At 37.7% G+C, this 22,685-nt stretch overlaps 1 protein-coding gene across 6 annotated transcripts in view; it reads right to left on the bottom strand.

Annotated features, from left to right (window-relative positions):
* Nucleotides 1-20,588, bottom strand: part of SLC10A7 (solute carrier family 10 member 7) — a 242,193-nt gene extending 221,605 nt beyond the window's left edge. For 3 of the 6 annotated variants that reach the window (XM_087437559.1, XM_087437562.1, XM_087437560.1), the window contains exons 1-4: nucleotides 19,917-20,234; nucleotides 13,595-13,677; nucleotides 6,865-7,001; nucleotides 1,925-2,000 (exon numbers count right to left, since the gene is read on the bottom strand). In XM_087437559.1, coding sequence (XP_087293685.1) covers nucleotides 1,925-2,000; nucleotides 6,865-7,001; nucleotides 13,595-13,677; nucleotides 19,917-20,016 — 396 coding nt within the window. In that variant the 5' untranslated portion in view covers nucleotides 20,017-20,234. Of the gene's footprint in view, nucleotides 1-1,924; nucleotides 2,001-6,864; nucleotides 7,002-13,594; nucleotides 13,678-19,916; nucleotides 20,235-20,504 lie in introns of those variants that run through there. The other 3 variants (XM_087437561.1, XM_087437563.1, XM_004420888.3) reach the window with 3 other exon arrangements.
* Nucleotides 20,589-22,685: the final 2,097 nt, after the last annotated feature.

The raw sequence follows: 22,685 nt of genomic DNA, 5'->3' as shown, positions 1-22,685 counted from the left end.
TCTTCAAAAGATACAAGTAAGAAAACGAAGACAAGCCACAGAGTGGGAGAAAATATTTATAATATTTACAAAATATATATCTAAAAATATTTACAAATATATATCTGATATATATCTGATGAAGAACTTATATCCAGAATATATAAAACTCTCAAAGCTCATCAATAAGAAAACAAACCAGCCAATTAAAAAAAAAAGCAAAAGACTTATCAGACATTTCACCAAAGAAGACATGGATATCAAATAAGCACATGAAAAGATAATAATACTCAATATAGTTAGTCACTGGGAAATGTAAATTAAGTTAAAACACTAAACACATACTAGAATGGCTAAAATTAAAAAGACCGACAATACAAAGTGTTGATGAGATGTGGAACACTGGGACTCTCATAAACTGCTGATTGAAATTTAAAATGTACAACCACTTTGGAAAATAGTTTGGCATTTTCTTAAAAAGTTAAACATACACCTGTGGTAATTGAAAGAAATGGTATATTGAAAGAAACGGTCCACTTCAGAAGCTATTTGTAGATGATTAATAACTATTTATTGGTGATTCTTACCTTTGTTGAAAGGTGCTAAAACATACACCTCCAGATGATCTAGACCTTCCACTCCTGAGTATTCCCAATGAAAGTATATTTTGACTTAAAGATCTGTTACAAATGTTCATAGCCCCAAACTAGAAACTGCCCAAATGTCCATCAACAGGTGAATGGATAAACAAATTGTGGTACATCCATACAAAATAATACTACTCAGTAACAAAAAGGACTGAACTATTGATACACACAACACAGATGAATCTCAAAATAATTATGCTGAGTAAAAGAAGCCAGAAAGGAAAAAAAGAAGAGTATATACTATATAATTCCATTATATAAAACTCTAGAAAACATGAACTAATCTATAGTGACAGAAAACACATCAGCGGTTGCCTGGGGAAGAGGGATGCTAAGAAGGGCAGAAGCAAGGGATTACCAAGGGCACAAGGAGACTTCTGAGGGTGATGCATATGTTCACTATCTTGGTTGTGGTGATGGTTTCACAGGTGTATGCATATGTCAAAACATTAAATTGTTTAAATTTGTGTAGTTAATAGCATGTCAATGATAATTCAATAAACCTGCTTTTAGAAAGAATATAGCAGGTACTCAATAAATATTTTTAGAATGAATAAAGTGGATGAAAATGAAAATAGATGCTAAGAAAGCAAAATCCTATGAATGAACTGAAGTAGGAACCCCTTATATCTTCCTTCATCCAATAGTATTCTTTTCTGAATGAGAGAACATAAGTAGAAAAGGAAGCACAAGCTATTACAAAACAAAGTCCCTCAGTGCGAAGTTGTAGGGCCTTTCAGACGTGAAGGACCATCTGTAAGTGGCTCCTGAAAAGGACAATCGCTATTCTACACACAAGCCATCTTCTTTCACCATAGTTCCCTAGCAGTTGAATAATGTCTTTGAACTCATCTTAGAAACCTGGCCTCATCTCTCTTTTTTATATCATCTTCACTTGCCATTAAACTTATATTGACCCTTTTACCACAAATTTAGTTTGTTGCAAATTTTTTAAGAACTAAGGAATGGCCATAGCGGGTGTCCTCAGTTCATGAGTCTTGGATAAAAAGTCCTTTTCCTTGGATTCTTTGTCCTCTGTCTCCCAATTTCCCACTGAAGTAGAAAAATCACCATCTCTATTTCATTCACCTCCTTGCTCTTCTCTTAGAAATCCTAAATTCCACTTGTCATCATCAATTTTAGCATCATCCTAATATATGAATATACTCGCTTCCTTCATAAGCTACTATGGTTATGTGTTTTCTGTGACATGACTCTCTTATCATAAAATAAAATAAAATATAAAATAAAGGCACAGCACCCACGTATGTTTCAATAAAGTTAGCCTCGTGACTCACCTCATTTCCACCAACTGCCTTGGTTAAAATCACTGCAGAAGACACAGGGGGAGGCATGCAACCTACCGTCTGCAAACTGAAAAAGAAAAGAAAATGCAATTATAAGTATGTTTTCTTTTCAATTATAAATAGTTTTTTCAGTACATTTATTCTAAAATAGCAGAGCTGAGTAAATGAAAACAGGAGAATGTTTATTGATGCATATGCCGTGTAGAGTTTAGACAACTCTTGATGAGGCAACATGGCTTAGAAGACTCTGCAAGTGCATGGGGTAGCTCTCATTCCATTCCACAGGCTTGGGTGATTTTATTTTTTTAAATTATTTAAGCTCTTATTATACAATTCAAAAAACAGTCAAGTTATAGTGAGTGTAGTCATTGAAAGATAACCAAAATGGTTAATCATTTGCTAAGTGTATATAATTTTAGGTTATTTTCAGGTATCTTTTCCTCATATTTTTTGTAGGAAGTCTTTTGGCAAAAATAAAACTTTAAAACCACTTTCAAAGTTCAAAAATATTTAACAAAACACAAGCACACATTTGCCGATTCCTTTCTATAAAACATCAACTTTTAAACTTTCATCTCATAAAAGACATTTTCATGTTGTTGTAATATCAATATAGAAACAAGCATGACACAACCATATACTTCTTGGATTCAGACTCTGTAGTAAATTCTAGGGTCTATCCTACATTACAGAAGTTTATGCTCTAGTGTCTATTCTAAATTTAGTTTTTATTAAACTATATGTATACTCCCTAGAACATGACAAGAAGTCTGTTCTCTGAGTTTAGGATAGAAAATACGTTGCACGACAAGCAAACGAAACTATGAGTAGTAAATCTAAGTACTAAAGATAAAAAACATTACTTAGCATTCATATAGAATACACATTCTGGGGACAGAGAGTAGCTGGCCCAATTAAAGTGGAAAGTTCATACAGGGAATAGAGGACACAGAGTATCTGACTAATATTTTGAATGTAGGATTACAGACGATTTTTATTTACTTTTGTAATAACGTACTGTCTAAACTTTATGTAATGAATGTAACATTAGCTCTGAAATAAGAAAAAATAAAAGTTTTATCTCATTTTGACTGAAAACATAAGAAAACACCTTTTATGGAATTTCCAGCTCAATTCAATTCAATATAGTCTTGTTTTTAAGGTCTATTTTCCCAAGTGATGCTCAAGTAGTGTGTCCGATTCCCAATCTCTAGCCTTCCTTATGATCATCACCACCACTAATACTTACTGCATTTACCATTTGTAGTAGATACTGTTCTAGACACTTGACTCACGTTTCTCACAAGTTAAGGCAAATACTATTATTATTCTCATTTTACTGAAAACTAAAGAAAGAAGTTAAATAATCTGCCCAAACTCACAAAGCCGCCTATCTAGGGTTAAACTGTTATTCTGGAATCCAGGGTCAAAGACTTATCTAGGCCTACTCCTCCAGCCCTCTGCCTTCTATCTCCCCTACCACCAATACCAGGAACAGGTCTGCTCAGGTATTTTCAATCTTTCTAGCTTTTTCAATCTTTTCCTCTCTTCTGGCCCCTTCTCTTCTATGTACAAAGAAGCAGAGTTCTCCCTATCCTTAAAAAAAAACAAAAGCCCCAAACTATACTTTGAATACATATGCCTTCTATATGTAGGATAATACACAAAGGTATTAAAAAAAAAGCATAAGACATCATCCCTGCCTTCAAGGAGGCAGAAGATTCAACATATAAATGTAGATAATTAACCTCAAAATTAGTACTCTTGCCTCAAGATGTAATTCTGCTTTTTTCATTGTAGCTCACAGTTGACTTGCTTTAAAGAGTGCTCCACTTCCATGACCCCAAAGCTCATTCTCTCCTCACTCCCTTGGAATCTGACTTATGCCCCTTCTACTAGTAAAAGTAGCAACCTTAAAAGTAACCAGTGATCTCCTAATCACCAAATCCAATATTCTTTTCCCCATATTCCTTCTCCTTACCTTCTTGCTTCTCAAAGCACTCTATTCTCTTGGTTACCATGGTACTTCATCATTCTAATTTATCTCCTGTCTTTTAAACCAGCCATTCTAGTTTTTTTGCTGGATCTCCTTCCTTCTTCTCAATCTTATTTTCAAATCTAAATCTGTAGGAATACTTTCAAATTTACATTTCTGGCCCTAACCACCATTCCCAAATTTGTAGCTGCCTACAATGGCCACCTCAAACTAAACATGTCTAATATTGAATTTATATATTTTCTAAAAAATCAATTTTGCCTCTCAATTTACCTATTTCTGTCAATGGGACAGTTTTTTCCTAATAATCCAGTTTGAAACTTTGGAGTTATATGTGGCTCCACTCACTCCTCATAAATTAATCACCACAACCAACTTTCCATTCTTTTCCATGACTGTTGCCATCATCCCCCTTCAGATGCTTTTCGTCCATGTCTGGGCATTTCCAAATGCCTACTAAATAGTCTCTCTACCTCCACTCTTTCCCTTTAACATAGCAAAGCGAGGAGTATATGAACAGAATATATTTATTTCAAAGACTTAACCATGATCCTGACGTAGAAGTCTGCAACTCCCTCAAGTTAACATACTAAGTGTGTACTCTCAAATTGGGGTGGGGAAGAGAGAAAAAGTGAGCTAAGAAGAGCTTTCTCTAAGTGAGTCAGGCTAAGTTTGTACTCCTTTAATATCCTGAGGTGAAAACTGTATGCTTGTTTTATTTAGCATACTGAAATTGAGATTTCAAACCCTATCTACTCTACCTACATACTAGGTACAATGCTATCAGATTAACCTTCCTTGATGACTGCTTTTTAGCATGCTGTTCTCTTGTTTAGCACATTTAAGAACTCTCCATCATTTACAGATTCAAACCCAAACTCCTCAGCCCAGTTCTCGCCTTCTGCAACTTGGCCTTAAGGAAACTTTTTATTTTTGTCTCCCACTAATGCCTGATTTTTGAACTCTCTGCTTTAGGAGTACACAACTCTTGCTGAACCTCTTACTCTTTAACTGATCACACCCCTCATCTGACAAATCATATCCTGCCTCATTTTGGTTGGTTACTATTTTATGTATATGTCCTATATATCCAACTAAATTAGAAGTTCTCTGAATACAAGGAAAATGAGTTAATATCTTCCTATTTCTTGAGTGCTCTATACATGGCAGATACTCAGTAACTATGGGTTCTTAACACACGTCTTACATTGTTGCTCTAAAATGATGTCATCATATTTATGTGGCATTTTATGCTTTCTAGCCAAATTTTATGTTCATTCTCTCAAACTCAGCCTAGCCAGAACAGCACTCTTGATTTCCTTCTCTCATCCTAACGTATTTCTCCCCAGCTAAGTAAATGATGCCACCAGTTACCCAGTGGCTCAGACTCCACATCCAGAAGTGATCCTTGATTTCTCTCTGTCCTTCTCTCTCCACAGCCTATCTGCCCATGGGTTCTTAAAATATATCCTCCATACAACCATTCCTCTCTACTGCACTGCTACTTCACCACACTAGCCTCCAAGCTGGTCTCCTAGCTTCCCCTCAGGCCCTTCTACTATCTCTTCTCCACACAGTAGCCAGAAGAATCATTTGCAAATATAAATCAGACCATATCACTCTCTCATTTAAATCCCTCCAGTAGTTTCCTGTAGCACTCAGAATAAAATATGAATGCTTTACCACAGCCTACAAGGCTCTGTGTGTCCTGGCTCCTGCCTACCTTTCCAACTCTAAGTCATAGTATTCATCCTCTATATCCCCAGGCTCTGGCCATCATGGTCACTTTCCCAATCCTAGAACACACCAGGCTTGTTCCGGCCTTGGAGCCCTTGCACATTCCGTTTCCTTTGCTTAGAACATTCTGCCTCCGGAACTCTACACTCTAAAGTAATCTCCAGCCTGCCCACCTGACCACTTTCAACCATATCATACTGTTTTACTTCATCACTTATCTCTATCTTGATCATCTATTTACTTGTTTATTGACAATCACACCCAGAGTCTATTCAAAGTACAAAACTAACTGGCAATTTGCCAATTTTGTTCAATATTGTTTCTCCAATACCTATAATAATTCCTGGCACATTGTAAGAGCTAAATAAATGACTTGAGTAAGTGAATGAATACGTGATCTCAGTTGATACCTTCAACATTGTTATTAAGCAGGCAGTAAAAGTATGATTAGCCTCACTTTATGGACAGGGAAATTGAGGTTCAAAATTATTAAGTGACTTTCCTCAATGTTACATAGCAAGCTAGGGACAGGGTCAGAACGCAATCTTTGGGTTTTAAGTTCAGTGTTCTAGCTGTTATATATGATGTTAAAATGTAGTTAGTTTTAAACCACTTCAAATAATTTTTAAAAATCATTAAATCTTTTTAATAAACATGGCAACATTTTTAATGGGAGAAAAGATTCTAATAAAAATCTATTGTTAAATCAACTATCCCATCAAACATAAAACAGGACAAGTGAAAAAGCAAAAGTTTGTCCCCTATATATATTTTTTCTTTCTGATACATTTTAAAAACACATATACTCAGCCATTATCTGTATACATTTGGTAAGATATGGAATGCAAAAGTGAAAGCATCCAATTGACAGCCTACATTATACACATGCATACAGATCTTACATCCTTTAGTCCCTTCCATTTTTCTACCAACACAACTCATTTAAATTCCCAGAAAAATGTCCATCCTAGAACCTTAAGATTAAGCATGAGGGTGTATTCTACGATTCTGTTATAAAATTCTTTGATGAACCTCCTTGATGAAATACTATCATTCTAAAGGATAATAATAATGTTAAAAGTGTTTTTTTCCTTATAAGATATCACTCATAAGCCCTTTGTGTATAGCTGCCACAGAAACAACAATGTCACTAGAGATGCCCCATTAAAAATGGACCCTTCAAAATATTTAAACATACCCTTTTAAAAGCCATTCATTGATGGGTGTGACTGATAAAAGCTGAAGAAAAAGCCATATTGCTGCTGGGAAGAATGCAAGTGTAAAGATCTGAATAAAAAGATGCAGTTTTATATGCACCAAAGCACTGGTCAGCTCCTGTAAAAATGAAGGACACAAAATAACAAAGGTAAGAAAACTACTTCTGAAGAGAGACTGCTACTAAAATAACATCACATGAATTAACGTTTTTTCCTACTGGCATATAATTGACTTATAATACTATATTAGTGTCAGGTGTATGACATAATGATTTGACATTTGTATATATTGCAAAATGATCACACAATGTCTAGCTAACATCCATCAATTTGGTGTCATTTCATAGCTAAAATTTTTACCTATAAGCATATGCATGAGACAAACTTTAAGGAAAAAAAAGTTATTTGTGATGATTGTAAAGTATTTTTATATAAAATTTCTGAAATATTGTAATTTCTTTTGAATATACAATATATCCTAACAATTCAGATTTGTACAATTCTGGAGCAGCACTAAGCTAACTACATTTACACTAGTATAGATTTAAAGATTGTTGATACTGTAAAAAACATATATGTTTAACTACCTTAAAAAATAAGTCCTGTTTAAAAATTTTAGCAGGACCTATCACATTTTAATTTACTATGATAATTAATCCTTATTCCTTACACCAGACCTAGCAAGGCCTCAATTTGGCAAGATGTTACTAAATCTATACACAAATCATAATTTTTAAAAATGTTTTCCCCAATGATATTCTATAATTTGAAATGACTTTTTCCCCAAAATCTACTCACTAGATTTCTTTTTTAGCATTTACTGAATAGTAGCTACATACCATGCTCTGAGCTTGTCACTTTATATATGTTATCTCATTTAATCCTTACAACAACCCCATTAGGTAGATATTATTATCCCTATTTTACTGATGAGGAAATGGAGGCTGAGACCTACTATACAGTAAAGCTCAGAACTAAACCCATTTCTGGCATGCTATCAAACCCATGCCTGCTTCATCCACCATGTCATACTGCTGCCCCAGGAGGGAAAAGTCACATGAAACATGACAAACTAGGCACATGTTATGAGTCTCACAGCTAAAAAAGGATACTCAGTTAAACTTTGGGGTTTAAATATGTACAAACTAACAAGCATTTGCATTTGAATTTGAGTTATACGGTTATTCAGTGGAAATAAATTCAGAAAGTAGTAGAAAACTTATATAAAACATGTAGGCAGTCATTAAAGCACATTAAAGATGCCAGAGATTCACTGGTTATAGATATAGCACTGTATTGACCCCCTAGTTCAAGCAAAACATTCAAGAGATCCTCAGCCTCAGAGATATTAGCCAAAGTTTATACTATTCTTTAATAAACAGTAGGTTAATGCAGACTCATTCTGATGACCACTTTCTGGGATCTGTCTCCTGGGTTCCCTTTGTGGAGACACAAAGCAGTTCCAATTTGGTCATAAAATGTCCCTAATGACATCTAAGGAACTTCTGGCAATCCAGGTCTAATGTAGGGCAACTGGGAAACACTGGGCAGACCAGAAGCCACACTAGGTCCATGGATCTGAGCTAAGTTAAGAGGAGCCATCCTTAGACTGAATCAGAATTTTCAGCCCAGAACAAACTTGAGCACCAGCAGTTCCAAGAATTCTCAGCAGTCTTGAAACCAAATCTCACTCAAATATATTCACAGGCATTCAACAAATACCAAATAAATACTAGTGATATTTTTATTTTTAAAAAATTGTGATAAAATGATTAGCCAGAATGCAGTAACTAAGGTACTTGCATATACTTCTCACAGGAGTATAAAATGGTATTAACTTTTCTGAAAAGTAATTTGAGAATACATATCAAGGACTATAATACAATTCATATTCTTGGACCACAGAGTTTTATATCTAGGCATTTATCCTAAGGATATAAAAAGTGGTTACAAGCATTATACACAGAATTGATTGTCAGAGCATTATCTATTAAAGCAAAATCTGGAAACAACTTAAATGTCCAAAAATGGGAGAATAACTAAATAAACTTAAGGTATAAACATAGTGTTGAGAGCTATTAAAAGCCATGTTAAAACTGTGTTGACAAGGCTATAGGAGTAGAGGGTCTCTCCCTACTTAACCAATAGGAGTGTAAATTGGCACAATCTATGGAGAGCAATTTGGCAACCCATTCCTTCATTCAACAAATACATACTGAGCACCTGCCACCATTCTAGGTACTTGGAATACCTATCACAACTTAAACTGCACATACCATTTAACTGAGCAATTCCACTTCTAGGAATTAATCCTTCACATATGCTCCCAGTGTGGGAAATGACATATTTTGAGGTTATCCTTTGCAGCATGTTTGTAATAGCAAAACCTTGTAAATAACCTAAATGCCCATCAATAGAAGACTAAGAAAATATGATGACACATTCATAAAATGGAATACTTTTTGGCATATAAAAAGAAACAGTGAGGGGCTGGCCCCGTGGCCTAGTGGTTAAGTTCAGCGCCCTCTGCACCAGCAACCCGGTTTCAGTTCCTGGGCGCAGACCCACACCACTTGTTGGTGGCCATGCTGTGGTGGTGACTCACATACAAAACAGAGGAAGATTGGCACAGATGTTAGCTCAGGGACAATCTTCCTGAACAAATAAATAAATAAAAAAGAAACAATGAGTTCTTTATGTGTTGATATGAAGGAATCTCCAAGATATGCTTTTTGAGTAAAATGAGGGTAGGTGGCAAACAGTATGAAATACCACAATTTGAGGGCATGAAATACACATATGTGTATGTTTTGCATAGAATGTCTCTGGAAAGATCCATAGAAACTGTTAACATTAGTTGTTTCCAGAGAAGAAAACTGGATATTTGGTAGAGGGGTGAAAGGAAGACTTATCATCATATATACTTTTGTACCTTTTGCTTTATGTTCATAAAAGTAAACAAAACGTAAATTATCTTATTTTTAAATATATATAAATGAAGAAAAATTAAATTACATGAAAAATGATTATACGTCACATAGAAAAAATACGATTATATATGTGTAGATATGTATGGAAGTATGTGTATACATATATACATACATATATATAAAATTTTTTTAAATATTTTATTTTTAAAATATTCTATTTGTAACAAATGTGTCTAAGAAAAAAAGAACTAAAAAACACATAGATGTTAATAGCAGTTATGTTTATTCTTTCTAATCTTTCTACAACGGGGAAATACCACTTTTGTAATCAGAAAAAAATTATAAAAAAATACATGTAGTTAGGGGCTGGCCCGGTGGCACAAGCGGTTAAGTGCGCGCGCTCCGCTGCGGTGGCCGGGATTCGCCCGTTCGGATCCCGGGCGCTCACCGACGCACCGCTTGTCAAGCCATGCTGTGGCGGCGTCCCATATAAAGTAGAGGAAGATGGGCACGGATGTTAGCCCGGAGCCAGTCTTCCTCAGCATAAAGAGGAGGATTGGCAGATGTTAGCTCAGGGCCGATCTTCCTCACAAAAAAAAAAAAAGAAAAGAAAAAGAAATGTAGCTGGAAAATACTAGCTGACCTATAAAATGACAATTAGAAACAACTGACATTGCATCAGAATAACGGAACAGTAAAAAAATTCAGCAAAATGAATCACAAGTGCCTACTATGTTGGGTCATGAGGGGCCTCTTAACACCAGGGAAATAACAGATGTGAAGTGTTCCTAAGATTTTCAAGACTGTCACAAAAACCCAGTGTTATATATTTTCTATATCTTCTTCATGCTACCTTAAAGATAAAATAAGGTAACACTGGAAAAGAAAAAGCAAGTAAACACTATACAATCCAAAATAGTATTATTCCATATATATCCATGTAGAATTTAGGGCCACATACTCAAATAAATGCCATCATGAATAAGTGAAAAGTTGATTTTGCATGAGACTTTGTTTATTCACATGTAATACAGGTCAAATTCATCAAAATAAACTTAAGGAGATACTCTACATATTGATTATACCAGAGTCTCACTGACAGCATCAAGAATTGCTTAAAATCAGAGGCTCTGACTGGGATGTAGAAATATTTTCATTACATACCAATTTTCCTTCTAACCCTTATTTGACCTTCATGTGATTCACTTTCTGAGAGTCAGCCTCGTAGCTCTGGGCTGGAAACAAGCAGCATTAGCCTAAAGTTTAGAATTTGCTATATTTACTTCTAAGCTAATGGGATTTTAAAAAATAATATGTTTGGGAAAATAAGGAAAAACCTGTATATTCTGCCCTACACAGGACCCTTTTCAGGCCCTGAGAGTCCTGCTCATCTTTGTTTCTATCCCCAGTGCCACAGTGCCTTGTAGCCATACGCACCTGATAGTAATTGTTTAAATGAGATCGGTCCTGCCACAGTCTAAGTGACAAATTCTCTGAAACTGTAGGTTTGAAGATAGCTAAATATGAAATATATTTCAAATGTGACTTTATTTCATTTCAGTACAACAAAATTTCAGAAACCATTTCAACAGGTTATTTCGAAAACTAGAAATCAACTGTCATAAAACTGAAGATTTAGCATTAAATCTTTTCAGCATGAAGTATTAACACAGAGCTCTTTATAATTTTAATAATTAGCAAAACAAATTTTAGAATACACAGCATTACATCAGTGTATGAGTAATACTATATGAAATGTTCAATGTAAATCAATCTTGAATGGGACCAATGCAAATGCTCTCAAATAAATTCAAGTCAGTAATAACTTACGGTCTCCTGTATGCAAAAATGCAGTATTCTAGGACCTAAAAGGATACAAAAATAGTTGTCCCAGCTGAAATTAATTTAATATTATTAACTAGAAAACAATAACAATAAGATTGCTACCTCCTAACTTACAACTGTTCGGTTGCCCAGGAAATTAGCAGGGTTTAGAGACGGTTTAACATTACACAATGATGCAATCTAGGGCATCTTAAGTTAAATGGATCTTGAAAATGACTTAAGGCTGTATTAGTTTGAAAAGGGCCTTTGATGGAGGAAATGGCTTTGATGGCTACCTAGATACCGTAGTAAAGCACAGGATCAAGGCATTTCATCATTAGATCCAAATTAGCTGGATGACTCTGAAGGTTTCCTAGGCGCTTACAGAAGAATTTGGTCCTTAGAGAAATGCTGATAGCTGTGACATTCTTCGTTCTCCAACCCGTGCATCCCATGAAGTTGACTGCTTTACAGAATAGCATTAAGCAAGAAGCTAAAGGAGTGAGAGAATCAAGTCTCTTGCCAGATTTCCCATGGCATAAGTAACAGCTGTAGCCATTAAGCAGCCACCAGGGGACGTAGTTAGAGCAACGCCCCAAGTAGAGGACTTCGGTGAGGCAGCTGCTCCACAAAGAGCATTAGCCAAGGCCAGCAGGCAGACCTCCAAGGAAGATCAGGCCAGCACTACGGGAGTGGCAAACACCTTTCTGTATCACTGGGCCCCACATTTGAGAACAAGTAGCAGAACCCAGGTGTTGACAGAAAAAGCCTGTGCCTTCTAAGCACTAATCATAGTCCTTTCATATGAATATAATTTACAAAAACTGGAATTTAACATATTTAGGAAATCCTATCCCATGTCAGTTATTTTCAGAAGAACAGGTAATTAGTGAGAATATTTAGAATTCTTGAGACACAATTTATCAGACACTACACAGGGATCCCATCTATATCAAAATGCCTCAATGAAAAGATTTAGATCAACCTGATAACTACAGAATACATAAATTTAGCAAAACCATCTTTTTTCCATGTTGCTACTAGGATAGTCAAAGGAGGTAACTAAATTTAGTCTTCATTCAAATCACACTTAAAAGAAAAGAAAATAAACTTAAGTAAAGGCAAGACATGATGCTGAAACAGAATTTTAACTTTTAAAGCCAAAAAAATTCTTACATAGTAAGATTTCTCTCTCTACATAAGAATAAGTATCTTAGAAAGATAACTTTAAAAATTCTATGTAATTTCTTCGAAAGCAAATATGTACTTTCTCCTCTTTTTTTTCTTCCATTATAAGTGAAAAGAGAATCATAAATTCTATTCATTCCTCTCTTGGATGTAAAAATGTCTGAATTTTTTAAATTCCAAGAGAATCCCATGTTCAGTGACACCTAGATCAGTAAATAACGTTACCTGTATGTGTTCATGATAGGTTGCAACTTAGTATGAAAAATTCTAATATTTCTCTTAAAACATTCATCAATATTTAACAGATATACTAGCAAAGGATATACTTTTTAAAAATATATATAAATTAGTTAAAAGTTATAACAAGCATCACTTGAGCAGCATGAGTCCTGGAAACAAAAGATGATCCACAAAAGTTATGGAAACCTAACTAAACATCAACAACTCAAATGTGGCACAGCAGACATCACTATGGCTACCACCATAATCTGAGGAAGACCTGAAGTAGATGCTTCAGCGCAGTTGCCATATTAAAAACAACACCATTATAACCACACTCTCAGGGTCCATACAGCTCTACTATAAAGTTTCCATAATATGTAGGTACCAAACACAAGTCCTTTGCTGAAGTCCAAGTTATATTCTGTTATAGTGAAGCCTTCAGACTATAGCTACACAAGGCTTTACAAAAGGATTCTGAAATTTCAAAATAGTAAGTACAAATTAAATTTTTCTCCCTGCTTTTCATGTGCCCCATAGGTGACAGTACCTCTGTTTTTAATGATAGTCCACTGTTAAAGAATATTGTTGAGACAGCAATGTAGGAGACAGTTATTTCCGGCTTCAGTGGTCCTAAAGAGAGAGAAATGAGTTGCTGTTAGATAAGAAGTTCCAGTAGATAACTTGGTATGAAGGAAGAATCCATTCGAGGAGGACAAATAGTACTTTAAATCTTAATGTTGCCCCCCAGTACACTACTGTGCTGATAGAGTTAAGCATTTGCTGGGATGCAGTCTAACTCCAGAGGGGATTTTCCAGAAGGCAAGGACCATGGCTGTCCAGATCAGCACAGTATCCTCAGATCAGAAGAATGAAAACAAACTGCTCTCCTAATTATATCTGCTACAGTGTCAGTGCTTTTATAACAGTCAAAATTCCCCAAACCAAAGGAAGAGAATCGATGGAAGAAGTTCCCTTCTCTTTAGCAAATATTATTTTATTCCTTCTAGGATACCAGAAGTAAAAGCTTGTATTCATGCATACTTTCAGTTCTGTCCAAGAGTATTCATTCTACAAATATTTATTGAGCTATTACTATGAGAATGAGATATTGCATACAGAGTAATAAAGTACCTAAAACGTGTTAAGATTGTAATTATTTTTAAATTATGCCAGGCCCTGGGCATACTGTAGTGAACCAGACATGCTTGATCCTTGCCCTCTGGAAAATCCTCTCTGGAGTCAGGCTGGCCTCACCCCAGATGTGTTAACACTGTGAGTACAACAGGGGCAACCCTAATATTTATTTATTTTTGTAGCTTGTACACAATTGGCTTGACGACCTAATGTGCTAACCAAAGAACAACATTCTTTTAAAAGCTATAGGTCTGAGAAAATGCCATTTTTTATGTAGTTACGTAATTTACACGTTTTATACCTGTATACCGGTGGTTCTCCAGCAGTGGCAATTTTGCCCCCCAGGGACATCTGGCAATGTTTGGAAACTTTTTTGGGTTGTTATAACTTAGGGAATTGGGTGTGTTACTAGCATCCAGTAGACAGAGATCAGGAATTCTGCTAAATATCCTGGACGATAACCCTGCCCCACAACAAAGAATTATCATGTCCAAAATGTCAATAATGCCGAGGTGGAGAAACCCTGCCATATACCAGTGTTTTAAAATCTGAGACCATCTCATGTGAGACATTTTACTCAGCCTTCTTGTCCTGGGTTGAATAGTGTCCCTCCAAAATTCATGTCTACCCAGAACCTATAAATGTGACCTCATTTGAAAATTGGGTCTTTGCAGATGTCATCAAATTAAGATGAAGTCTTATTGGACTAGGGGAGACCCTAATCCAATGATTGGTATTCTTACAGTAGAGAGAAATTTGGACAGAGTCACACATAGAGGGAAGATGGCCATGTGAAGACAGAAGCAAAGACTGGAGTTACATTACCACAAGCTAAGGAACACCAAGGATAGCTGGCAACCATCACAAGCCAGAAGAAACAAGGAAGGATTCTTCCCTAGAGCCTTTGGTGGGAGCACGGCCCTGCTGACATCTTGACTTTAAAATTCTAGCCTCCAGAATAATTTCTGGAAAACAAATTTCTGTTGTTTTAAGCCACCCGGTTTGTGGTAGTTTGTTGCAGCAGCCCTGGGAAACTAATACCCTTCCTTAAGCAAAACAACAGGACCACAGTCATGGCTCCTCCATTCCCTGCAACCCTCCACCACACCTACAGATATTGCACAATAAATATGACCAAGCTCAGGAAAAATCACCTTCATTCATTCAACAAGCATTTATCGAGCAACAACTATATTGTAGGCATTTGTAGTCGACTAGTGAAAAAAGGAAACAAAGATCTCTTCAAACACTGCAATAAATTCTTTTATATACCTGGCACTTATACAAATCATTTTGCTGAGATCTGAGAAAAGAGAGAAAAAGGAAAAGGCAAGTGCAAAAGGCATTACATTTCAGGGCAGTAAAAGCTGTTCCAACACTTAAAAAGAGGTACTTATTTTTATACTTGTGAGAGAATCTGCCTCAGCAACTCACACTAAGAAATAATATTTCCTCAACAACCAAGGAAGGTGATTCTGGAGCAGATTTTAAAGTCAAGGAATCTGGCTTGTTTTGGAAGTAAATGCCTTCCAGGAATTTTACATACCATATTTTAAATCATTTTTATTTTCCTCCAATACCCTGCTTTTTATAAGACCTTGTTTTTGTCAACTGTGCTTCTGCCCACAGTGGTGCCCCAGCATTTCTATATAGGTTAGAGTTAGCAACATGGTCACAAGTGAGAGCTAGAAGACACGTCCAAAGATGCATCTCCAGAGCAAGCACATGGCATTCACTTAGGTTGCATGTTTCTTTGGAGCAGCTAAAGCATCTACCTTAGTTGGCCAACAACAGTATTTTTTAAGAAGCTAACTCTTCCCACACTCCACACACACATACATAAATACACAAAGTAACTATTAACTAATTGGCATAATTCAGTGGAATGATTCCTAACTTTTAATGTTTAAAATCCTAGAGACAGGGTATACTGTCTTTTGAGTTAGATGCACATCTAAATAACTCTAATCCCTGAAAGGACATGGTGAGGATATTCCAGGGCTACCTACAATGTACCTTTTAAAAGGGAAGGAGGAATTAATTCTGTTTTGGAGACACCTAAGGCCCCTTTGAAACATCATCAACGGAGATACTAATCGATTGCCCAAGTTGGGAATGCAGAACTAGAAGTCACTCGGTGGAAATAAAAACTTGGGAAATATTTGTACAGAAGTAAGAGTGGAAACTAGGATACAAAAATGATATTTGGCCCCTCTCCAAGGTAATGATTATATCTTCCACGTCACCAAAATAACTAGATTCAGATCTTAAGATGGGTATAAAGCTCAAAGTGAAAATATAAGTTTTATCTTTTCCTTTAAACAAAAGCAAAAAAATGTTTACTAGTGAAAATGGAATGGAGAAGCAAAAAAAAAAAAAAAAAAAAAAATTGGCCATAACAAATGAAGCAATTTCTGGGTTCCAAAACCCATGTTTTTTAATGGGAGGGAAAAAGAAAATGATTTGGAATGCTGAGGAATGCAAGAAACTATTACCATTTCATAAAATCTACTCATCACTAAGTAAATTTCACTTCTAAACCCAATCTAAGATATTCATGCTAATATGCTTAAGCTTATAGCATGTTTCTGGTTATGTTTTTTAACGGAAAAACGAAGCAGTTTCCTTTTCAGGATTTATGTCTTATTAATGGCAATAATTTAAGTTAAGATGCAGTAGAAATGAGAAACTTAGTCTGTACTTCCAAAGAAGTAAACCTTTCTCTTCCCGAGAATGAATAGCACAGTGTTGAACTCTGGTAAACTGTAAGGTGTGCATAGCTCAGCGCTTCCCTGGGTCAAAATGGAACAGATTATCAACACTTCAGAATCTACACGTTCACATCCTCTGTGGCTTTTTATTTTCAACTTTCTTCTATATATTTAAAAGTGAAATGTAACTGAGTAAAAAGAACAGTGAACTAAGAATTAAATTATCTAGGCTAGTACCTGATGTGCTGTTTCCCATTTGGAAAGTCATTTGACTTCTCTAATTTTAGGGTCCACACATCTATAAATTTCCTGTTATACATAACTTGCCAATTGGCTATAAAGATTTTTTTTTAAGGAAAGTCAGATCATAGGTGTCATACTTTAAGTGTAGAAAGAAATCTTACACTTAAAAATAGAGTGTAGTCATTAAGGTATTGATCCAGGTATAGGTGAAGTGAGCATCTTAATAAATTGAAGACTACCAAAACTTTTCCTGTTTGAAAGAATGTCTAGAAAACTTCTACTGAAAATTGTTCAATGTGAATGCATTAAAAGTCACATTCCCAGAGTACAGAGCCCATAAATGGAATCTTTGTCTAAAAGTTACAAGCAAAAAGAGGTGCTTTAGACTATTCTAAAGAGCAGGATATGACAGAAACGTTTTCAGCAACCATTCCTCTGCTTGTTCCTAGATTTTTGTTGTTTTAACTAGTGGAGTGAAAATGTTATTTGGTACTATTTGGACATTCATTTTTATTTAAGAGGTTTTACAGGAGGGAATGTCAATTAAAAGCTCAACAGAAGTATCAAGAACTTAGACTGACAGCCTATATAAGAAATCCCAAACAATTGTTTGCTTAAATTTTGTTTTTAGAAAAAGTAACTTTTACCTACGGACAGCTATCAAAGAAATCATATGAGTACATTGTTATCTAATATTAGCTGATTCTGCTGTGCACCTTTGGGCTAAAAATCAGGGCATGGAAAATGTCTTTATTACATAGAGTCCTTCTTAATACTGATTATTCATTTTTAATGATTTATTTGCCAAGAAAATTTGTATGGATTTTACAACTGGTATGAAATAAGGGGAAGTCCTGATTTCCAGCCCTTCCTCTGTCTTAAGCTAGCTAACTTAACCTAGGGTGAGTCACCGAGGTCTAACCTCAGGTCTCCGTATCTTCAACTGTAAAAGAAGCATGTTGGCTTAAAATACTTTCAAGGTCCCTTTCAGCTCTTAACATTCTGCTCTTTTATAATTAAACAAAGAAATGAATTATCCTAGATTAACAGCATAAGGACTAGTGAAATTGGGAAACAATACTTCTAAGATACAATAATATACCAAAACTTCAAGAAGTAGAGTCCAAGGGAACAAATAAGATTACAAAATCCATCTCACACCTGCCACTGCAAGGAATCATTTCCACCCTAGGGAAATGATTCAGCATTCAACAACCCTTCTTCCCACAGAGTGTCCCAGGAATGTAAGATGAAAAGTATTTTACCAAAACTAGTCCCTGCAGATTTAAACTTAAAGATCATACATTACCTGTAATTTCACCTGAACACTGAGCAAAAAGAGATCTAACACCAGAAGCTATAAAGTGTGCTAGTGAAGTGTGCATTCCAGATCACCACAAAGACACTCTCTAACTTTAATTCTTACTGTCCAGCCAGCTGCAGGGACAGAGGGTACTCATTTGACAGGACCTGATGTTCCCAAGTTTCCCAAAAGCTCGCAGAAAAGCTATGTCAAAAAAGAAACTGGTGTCTTCAGAAGGAGAAACTTCGACGAATACCAGCTTGTTATTCTCACAGTAACATACTTTGAACATTTTGTACTAAGTCGAATACAGAAGAAAAAAATAAAATAAAAAAGTTTTAATCCCCACAATCTTAATAATAATTCCTTTTAAAATGTTCCCTGAAGCTACTTCTAAATGGAGGAATTGAGGGCAGAGTGTAGAAGGAACCACTGTTCTCCTGAGAGATCATTTCATTCATTTCCATCAAGTTTTAACAAAAAGGTACAAATAACTTCAAATATCCTTCTGAGCACTTTCCAACATAAAAAGATTCTGTGTACTCACTTCTGTCCTTATTTGCCCCTGTTGTACGACTGATGTATTATTAAACCTGCCAATAAGCGCGGAAACTGACAAACAAGGTCAAAAACACTATGAACTGAAGAAATTCAATTAATGATTATGAAAAGTGGGACACGATTGTCTAAGGGTGGAAATGACTGGAAATATCATAAAAGACTAATGATATTTCCAGTCATTTCCACCAATGCCCACCCCCACATTACAAGACTCCCACTATTCAGAGATCTGAGTCTGATTTTAGCCCGCCTGCATTTTCTTGCCAAAATACATACTACACAGCCTAACACAGCCTGTATCTGTTAGGCTGCTGGTGTAGCAACTGAGTCCTGGCAGCACACGGAAGTAGCGTCCTGTAATAAAAAAGTGCAACGTGTCAGTCGGCTTGGCAGTCTCTGGAGCGGCAGCAACTGCAGCAAATCATCACTCTCCAACATGTGGGCCATAAAATCTGAGTTGGAGGAGGAAGGGGTGTCCCTTTTTCTTCCCCCATTTTTTTTTTCTAAATGTGGCGGGGGGGAGGGGGTCGGAAATTGACATGGTAATGATGTCCACTCCAAGACAGATAAGGAACTCCTGGCAACCTAACGTCCCTTGGGATAGGATGCTACTTTGAAGGCAAGAGGAATAAGTTTCATTCTCAGTAACCTCACTCCTTGACGCTGAGGATACTCATTGATTGTTCGCGGAAAAGGTAACCTGCGTTCAAATTCCTTTGCCTCATTTCTAATTACAAATCCTCTCTGGGGTTGGCATATTAAAACAATCAGCAAAAGGGCCAAAGGACACCCTGGGCTAGTCAGCGCCCCTGAGAGAGGCAGACACTTCCCAATTACGCTTTCCCCTCCTTTCCAAGACTCGAAAATTAGTTCTGAAGTGGGAATCGCGGTGGAGCGTGCGGAGGTGCAGCACTTACCCCCATTCACCCCTATGGACGGCTTCAGCTTAGCTCCGGCGATCGCCAGCACTATTCCAACCATGAACCATTCTTTCCTCATTCTCTCCAGCAGCCTCATGTTTGTTAGGGTGGGTGGGTTTTGTTTATTTGTTTGGCTTTTTTTCTTTTTAAGCTGAGGTCGCTTAATCCCCCGGGCGTCTCCACACTTTCCACGGTCCCTGCTGACATGCAGCAGAGCAAGTCAAATTGCCACTTGTAAACTAAGGACCAGGGGTTTGCTCAGGCGGCTTTGAGGAGGGCTGGGAGTAGTAGTATCCAGTGACGGGAAAGTCTCACTGAGCGCCGCCATCACTACCATGCACCTCCTAATAGACGTGCATTTAACTACGGCGGCTCTGGCCGGGGCTCCCAAGAGCAGATGCTCTAAAGCGGACACTTGGGCCAGGCCGGCCAGCGCAGGCGATCGGGGAAGGGAGGCTGGCCGCCGGGTAGGGCTGACAGACTCGCCACCGCCAAGACCTGCGGGACTTTAGGAATAACTGGGGTAGGGAGCGGCATGAGGCGCCACAGCCACCTAGCTTTATCGAGGGTCCCGCTACAACAAACCTTTAGTCACAGCTGCCCGCGTTCCTGAGCACATCCACGGAGAGGCTTTCTTTTAACTCCCCATGAGCCTGCGGGAAGGGCTACCGTTCGCCTGGGGCGGCTGCAGCGGCGGGGTGCAGGTCTTTCGGTGGCGCGTTTCTTTGGGGCATTACGACGCTTCCCAGACGCCGCCGTTGACGTGTGCGCGGGGGGAAGGGGAGGCCACTCAGTCTCCGGGTTCCCGGCCGGAGCTGTGGGCGTTAGACGCGCTCCGAGGTCGGCGCGGGAAAGCAGCTCCTTGGTAGGGGGAGCTTTACCCCCAGGGATGGGTTGAAAATTGGGCTCCCAGCCGAAGCCTAACTCAGCAGGACCCCTGCCTTCCAGCGTCCGCTACAGCCCGGGAGGGCGGTCGGGTGGGCGGCACCCGCCAGGTGGGTCGCCTGCAGGTGGGCGCTCAGCCCGGAGCCCCCTCGCCTACACCGCCCGGGAGTGAGGTGGACTGCGAGGGTTCAGCCCCCTACCGGGAGGTGAGGACCAAATCTTCCTTCGGGGGCGGTGGGTGAGTGCTCAAGCTCCCTCACTCCCCACCAAGCTCACGATGGGCGGAGCTGGAGAGTTTGAAGGGTGCGCGAGTGCACGCTCTCGCTTGACCCCCAGAGCTTGCCCACTCAAGCACCAGGACATCTGTGGGAGGGGGGTCAGGGATCCCAAGGTAAAAGTAGTGAGGGACCGAGTAAGGGGGGCTCCTGCCTTCCATTGCCCCGTGTGCTAGATTCTATCCGTCCCCCAGTTTCTCGAAGTGTTTTCTGGCAACCAGTGACAGAGAGAGTTTCATGAATGCGTTTCCTACCCATAGACCCTGCAAGAGTATCAACTCCTCCCCACAATGCACCCAAATAAATAAATAAATAAAATACTGTGTGACATTTTGAAGTAGTCTGGTATCTAATCCTTAAACGGTTAACTATGGAATTTAGGATTTGTAAGGGTCTTCCGGGATTGCTTGGTGATGCCAGACTTTAATTCTGAATTTATTCCAAGAGTGAAAGCGACTCATCCTGTAATTTCCTCTCTTTAATTTAGCTTTTTCCTGATGGCATGACTTGCTGTCCAAAAACTAAGTTGGTTTATGCAGTTGTGCTACCAGTTGTAGGTTACACAGTACCGGGTGTCGTCTACTTATATATCAGGCAGAATAACAAAAAGTGAATCTCAAGATAAAAGGAACTTAATAAAGAAACACAGATGACATTAAACAACTTAACCTGAAAAGAGAAAAGAAAGCACATGAGGTGTGATCAAATCTGATGTTAATTATCAGACAGTCACAAGATAAGTGGAGATGCATGAAAGATAGTTTACAACACAATTATTTTCTTCGAGTAATTTCTTATTAGGTTAAAGAGTCATATATCTCAGTCTTTGAAGGTATGCTCTTGTATTAAAGATCATTAAACATTATGCTTACAGAAATTGAGCTGATTGGCCTTTATGGCTGTTCACAAATTCTTATTTACTAAGAACTCTTTGATCTGTTTAGAGCAGAATCTAACTCATGGACAGGGTTTTTTGTTTTGTTTTTGTCGGCACTTAAAGGAAAAGAATACAGTGCACTGTGAATTCTGTTCTGTTATGTTAAGGCGTTGTGTTAGTTTCCCACTGTGGCTGTAACAAATACCTAAAAGTGGATGCCTTAGGATAACAGAAATTTATTCTCTCATAGTTCTGGAGGCCAGAAGTCCAAATCAAGGTGTTGGCAAGGCCGCACTACCTCTGGAGGCTCTAGGGAGAGGATCTTTCCTTGCCTCTTCCAGCTTCTAGTGGTTGTCAGCATAACTTGGCTTTCTTGGCTTATGGCCACATCACTCTAGTCTCTGCATGTGTCTTCACACTGCCTCCTCCTCTTCTGTGTGTCTCTTATAAAGACATGTGTTGTTGGATTTAGGGCCCACCCACATAATCCAGAATGATCTCAAGATCCTTAACTAGATCTGCAAATATCCTTTTTCCAAATTAGATAACTGTACTGTGTTGAATGGGGTCCCCCAAATATTCATGTGTACCTGGAACCTCAGAATGTGACTTCAGTTGGAAATCCAGTCTTTGCAGATATAATTAATTAAGATGAGGTCATAGTGGATTAAGATGGGTCCTAAATCCAATGACTAGTGTCCTTATAAGGAGATCATGTGAAGACACGCA

Source organism: Ceratotherium simum, chromosome 12 (genome assembly GCF_057802395.1).
Source record: "Ceratotherium simum simum isolate JZ-2026a chromosome 12, ASM5780239v1, whole genome shotgun sequence".
Lineage (NCBI taxonomy): Eukaryota > Metazoa > Chordata > Mammalia > Perissodactyla > Rhinocerotidae > Ceratotherium > Ceratotherium simum.
The sequence above is the reverse complement of the archived record's forward strand: the minus strand, read 5'-3'. Positions and strand labels throughout refer to the sequence as shown.